Source organism: Chrysochloris asiatica, unplaced genomic scaffold (assembly GCF_000296735.1).
Source record: "Chrysochloris asiatica unplaced genomic scaffold, ChrAsi1.0 scaffold00081, whole genome shotgun sequence".
NCBI classification, from domain to species: domain Eukaryota; kingdom Metazoa; phylum Chordata; class Mammalia; order Afrosoricida; family Chrysochloridae; genus Chrysochloris; species Chrysochloris asiatica.
Genome location: NW_006408599.1, coordinates 283,604 through 289,463, shown reverse-complemented (window position 1 = coordinate 289,463; position 5,860 = coordinate 283,604). Strand labels below are relative to the sequence as shown.

Here is a 5,860-nt window from a genome sequence, read left to right as displayed (position 1 = left end):
AGGACTCCATGGATAACTCTTAGAAGGCAGGAAGGGATAGAAAAGAAGGATAAACAAAAATGGGGAACACAGGGAGGAAGTGGGAAAAGTGCTGTGACACTGTGAGTGTTGCAATCCATGTCGTGGACAAAATGCATCAACTGTCGAATGGAAACCCAATTTACACTGTAAATCTTCACCTGACTCACAATCAAATGTTAAAACAAAAAGAATAACAAAAAATAGAAGTAGCTTGACCTGTTCTTAGGTTAATGAAATACAGAGAAGCTATTATTATTATTTTTTAATTACACTGAATAGGTTTGAATCGTCAACTTTGGTTTTAGTACGATGCAAACTGTTTGCATCACCAGGGATCTTTTATAAAAGTAGGAGATATATATCAAATCTGTAAATGATCTTGTTGAAGCTTCTCCCACTAAGTATGAAGCGAGGAGGAAGCTACCTATTGGGAAGATTTGAGACTCACTGTACAACATTCTTCAAAAGAAACCTATTCACAAGACCGTCACTTATCTTCAGATCTTAGCTCTTTTCTTAGATCCAAATCTAGGTTGAGAAACTCAGAAGTTATGCAGTAGATTATTGGACATTTTCTATAAACAGCTGCATTTTCTATTTTACAACTAATAGTGGTAAAATTCTGGTTCCTCAAATAAATCTTCCAGTTTAATATCCTAACACATACAGAACTTTTGCGTCTGGAAACTTCTTATTTGTTAAGATCCAGGTATAATGCTGTTCTCTGGGAAGTAAATCAGCTTCCCTACCACCAGGTTTGGAGGAAGACTCATTAACAACCTGTGAAATGCAGATGATACAACCTTGCTTGCTGAAAGTGAAAAGGACTTAAAATATTTACTGATGAAGATCAAAGACTTCGGTATGGATTGCATCTCAATATATAAAAAACAAAAATCCTCACCACTGGATCAATAAACAACATTCTTATCAATGGAGAGAAGATTGAAGTTGTCATGGACTTTATTCTTCTTGGATCAACTATCAACACTCATGGAAGCAGCAGTGAAGAAATCAAACGCCGTATTGCATTAGGCAAATCTGCTGCACAAGACCTTTTTAAAGTGTTGAAGAGCAAAGATGTCAGCTCGAGAACTAAGGTGCACCTGACCCAAGCCATGGTATTTTCAGTAAACTCATATGCAGCAAAAGCTGTACAGTGAATAAGGAAGATCACAGAAGAATTGATGCTTTTGAGTTATGGTGTTGGAGAAGAATATTGAAAGTGCCATTGGCTGCCAAGAGAACAAACAGATCTGTGTTGGAAGAAGTGCAGCTGGATTGTAGCTCCTTGGAGGCCAGGATGGCTAAACTTCGTCTCTCATACTTCGGACATTGTCAGGAGGGACCAGTCACTGGAGAAGGATATCATGTTTGGTAAGGTGGAGGGTCAGAGAAAAAGAGGAAGACCCCCAGTGAGATGGATTGACAAAGTGGCAGAATCAATGGGCTCAAGCGTGGCAACAATTGTGAAGTTGGCCCAGGACCTGGCAGTGTTTCATTCTGTTGTACACAGGGTCACTGTACTTTGGTACCTAACAACAACAATAACAAAACACCAGGTTGGGAGGGCTGTGGCTCCATATGATAAGCAATGGACTACGAATCACAAAGACCGTGGTTTGAGCCTGCCAGTCACTCCATGGGAGAAATATGAGGCTTTCTGCTCCCGCGAAGGTCCGACTAGATGAATTTAGCAACAATCAGGTTGTGTTAATTAGACCTTACCAGAGCTGACACAGTGTGCTATATAAACTGTCATTGTGCCTGCCACACTGAATCACTCGGGAATCAGACTGTCAAGGCTTAAACCTTTCTTTCACTACCTGGGTGATCTTAGGATGTTCCTAACATCTTGCAGCCTGAAGTTTCCCCAATTTGCAGGATTAAATTGTTGTATGATTTCAATACATATTAAGTTCTTATTACCAGAGACAACTGAGATTTTATTGTGTCACGGAATATTTGTATGTGTTTTGGGAGAAAAGAAAAGGTAGCGTAGGCTGCAGTTCTTGAAGGAGAGAAAACTGTGTTAAGAATTATTTTAAAAAGAGTAAAGTTTAGTATGTGTTGTTGTTGTTATGTGCCGTGGAGTCGGTTCCAACTCATAGCAACCCTATACAGGGTGTCTGAGGCTGTACATCTTTACAGGAGCAGAAAGCCTCATCTTTCTCCCACGGAACAGCTGGTAGTTTTGAACTGCTGACCTTGCGGTTCGCAACCTGATTTTTAACCACTGTGTTATCAGAACTCATGCTCTCCCTTAAAAGTTCTGGAAAGCATTCTGAGTTCCTGCATGCATTGGTACTTGAGTGAAGGTACAGGTCACAAAAATGGAAAAATTATTAGAAATGGAGACCTTAAATGCTAAATACAGTTCATAACAAATTTACATTTTGGGGAAGAACCAGTCCCGAAAACTTAATGTTTAATGACACCAAACCCCAAAACACCCCTGTTGCTATTGAGTCTATTCTGACTCATGGTGAGCCATGTTTTCAGAATAGAATTGCCCCATAGGGTTTTCTTGGCCGTAATCTTTATGGAAGCAGTTCTCCAAACCTTTCTTCTGCAGACCCACTGTGTGGATTCTAACTACCAACCTCTAGGGTAGCAACTGATCACAAACAACAGTGAAATAACATCCTTGACATCTTTTCCAATTCCATTATATGAGACAAAAGCAAATAAAGTCCTAAAAGGCATATTCCATTTTGTTATTCTTTCTAACAGATGCAAAAATAGTATCAGCACGCATTTCTGAGTGACAACAATTGAGAGGAACACAAATAATCTCTATTTCAATAATCTGTATTTACATATAATTAAAGAAAGAAGATCATGCGGATGTTCGAAGAGAAAGATAAATATTAGTTGGAAGAATATGTTTTCTTACTCAAGAGTTTCCTCAAGGCCCCTTTCATGTCTTTATTTCTCAGACTATAAATGAAGGGATTCAACATGGGAGTGACCACTGTGTACATCACTGAAGCAACTATATTCTTGTCACTGGTGTTGCTAGATGAGGGAAGAAAATATAGACCAATAATTGCTCCATAATAGAGAGTCACCACTAAGAGGTGGGATCCACAAGTGGACAAGGCTTTGCAGATACCTTTGGTAGAGGGAATCCGGAGGATGGTGGCCCCAATCCGGCCATAAGAAAGCAGAATGCATAAGAATGGAAGCATAATGGCTGCTAATCCTGCAGTAAAGATTACCAGCTGGTTGATGGAGGTATCTGAGCAGGACAATTTAAGCAGGGCAGCCAGATCACAGAAGAAGTGGGGAATAGTGTTGTCAGCGCAGAAAGACAGCCGGGCTAGGAGAAGTGTATGCAAAAGAGCACAAGCCCAAGCAATGACCCAGGACCCAACCACCAGCATAACACAAAGGCTCTGACTCATGATGGTAGTATAATGGAGAGGGTGACAGATAGCCACATACCTGTCGTAGGCCATTGAAGTGATAAGAAAACTGTCCAAGTCAGCAAAAAGTATGAAAAAATATGTCTGTGAAATGCACCCCTCATAAGAGATAGATAGTCGCTGGATCTTCATGTTTATCAGCATCTTTGGGACAGTTACAGATGAGAAAGTGATATCAGTGAAGGCTAAGTGGCTGAGGAAGAAGTACATGGGAGTGTGGAGGCGAGAGTCCAATCTGATGAGCAGGATGATGAGCAGGTTCCCCAGCACTGTGGTGAGGTACATGCCCAGGAACAGGGTGAAGAACATGCTCTGCTGCTCTGGCCGGATAGGGAGCCCTAAGAGGAGGAATTCGGACACACTGCTCTGGTTCTCCTTCCTCATACTGTTGTATCAGCTGGATGGAGCTGATAGGGAAATTTGAAAGAAAAATGTGGAATGTCTCCAAGTAAGATATTATTGTGGCATAGCATAATAGAGATGTTCTTTTGTTCTAGGGAATATTTTCATCTGTATTTTCTTCCATTTGTCACATGTTTTGCTTCATAAATGAAGTGGGCAAGATAAAGGTTTATGATAAATAGCTGCTTTCTTTCTTAATTTCTTCCTAGTTTCTGTAAATGAGAATAATAGCATTTAGTGCTTCTTAAATGTTGACTTTACTCAATGTTCTGATAGTTTACATGTAGCAACTGACTGGCTCAGTAGTCTTGAATATAGCAGCAATATTGTTTTTGTCAAGTCAATTACAGTTCATAACTAAGTATGTACTGCTATTGCTACTTTTCAAATGGGATAACTGAGGCAAAGAATCTCACAGTCACAGAGGTAAGAAGGGGAAACACTGGAATTTGGGTCCAAACATTTTGATTCCTGAGTTGTTCTCTGGAAGCAAAACAATCTGTTGTCAGAAATATCAGTTACTCATAATTTTACATATGTTGTTGTTAAGTGCTGTCGAGTCGGTTCCAACCCATTACGACCCTGTATGGGGTTTCCGAGGAGTAGCTGGTGAGCTTGAATCACCAACCTGGCTGTCAAAACAGCTTTTCAGTCTGACACATTAACCCACAGCGCCACACCAGGAGTCCACAATTTTACATACAGTTCTTACTAATTCTGTATACCCTTTTTTTCTATGCATTCCAAAATTATTTCTAATTTGTCCATTGATTGTAGACCTAGAATCTATCATAGGTACCTAATACATGTTTTTGTTGTTAAATGCCATCATTGTAGGTTTCTGAGGAGCAACTGATGGATTTGAACCACCAACCTTTCATTTCAAACAATCTTGCATTCCAGAGTTTATCTTACAGCACCACATACACAATATAAATTTGTTGAAGAAATGAGAGATTTCAGATCCAATTAAATATATCATGGTATGTCCATTAAGAAAACTGCATCAGACCAGCATCAGAACCATACTTAACTCTACTATGGGTCTTAATGTGTGCATCTTTAAATGGTATCACAATTAAAGAAATACAATTCAAAAGTCAAAAATAATTTTAAGAAGGAATTCTAATCTTTCGATGTATCTGAAATAGCCTATATTTATTTTTAATTTAAAATATTTATCAAAATAACTAAATTAAAAAAAAAAAAAGGTAGTGATTCACTATAGCACATCAAAGTTTATTATAAAGCTATAAGATTACAAATAATGTATTTTTTTCAGAGATAAACCAATAATCAATGGAGAAAAATAAAGAGCTTCTAAGCTCTTTTTGAAATAGGCACTGGACAAGTGACATAAATGCCATTGAAAATCAGTGAACAAAAGGACAGACACTTCAAATGATGGTACTAGCTACTCAGTGGACAACTGAACATCCATAAAGGAACATCAACAACATTTTATCCCTATCTCAGGCTACACATGAAAGGAAAAAACCCCAGGTGAATTAAAAGCCAAGTGAGAAGCAAAATTTCAGAATACTTCAGACACAAATTTTGTAGATTGTTTGTAATCTTAAAATAGTAACACATTTCTTAATGATTCAAAGCAGGCAATATAAATCAAGAACAATACAGACTGGAAGTTCCCAGAAAATTAAGTCTAAATGACCAAGAAACATAGTAAAAGAGAGTCTACTTTCCAGGAATAAGGAAAGTGCATATATATACATGAAAGAGTGAAGTGCTGGTGTGGCACTGTGGATTAATGCACTGGACTGCAAGGTCAGTTTGAACCATAAGGTCAGTGGTTCAAGCTCACCACTTGCTCCTCAGAAACACTATACAGGATCTCTATGAGTTGGAACCAACTGGACGGCGCTTAACAACATACTCCCAACTTTGCAGTTCAAGCTGACCTTGAGGTTAAGTGCTTATCCTATGGTGCCACACCAGGACTCTATATAGGCTCCTGGGAGACTCCTGGTGTGGCTCTGTAGGACTGATGC

General features: G+C 38.9%; 1 protein-coding gene across 1 annotated transcript; it reads right to left on the bottom strand.

Annotated features, from left to right (window-relative positions):
• Positions 1–2,891: 2,891 nt before the first annotated feature.
• Positions 2,892–3,862, bottom strand: LOC102834838 (olfactory receptor 1J1-like). The gene has a single exon (XM_006865714.1). The coding sequence runs from the start codon at positions 3,831–3,833 to the stop codon at positions 2,892–2,894; it is 942 nt and encodes a 313-aa protein (XP_006865776.1). The 5' UTR covers positions 3,834–3,862.
• Between the last annotated feature and the right edge of the window lie 1,998 nt (positions 3,863–5,860).

What these genes read in the sequence shown, in the direction of transcription:
- LOC102834838 (XM_006865714.1), bottom strand. Translation starts at nt 3,833, where the DNA reads ATGAGGAAGGAGAACCAGAGCAGTGTGTCCGAATTCCTCCTCTTAGGG.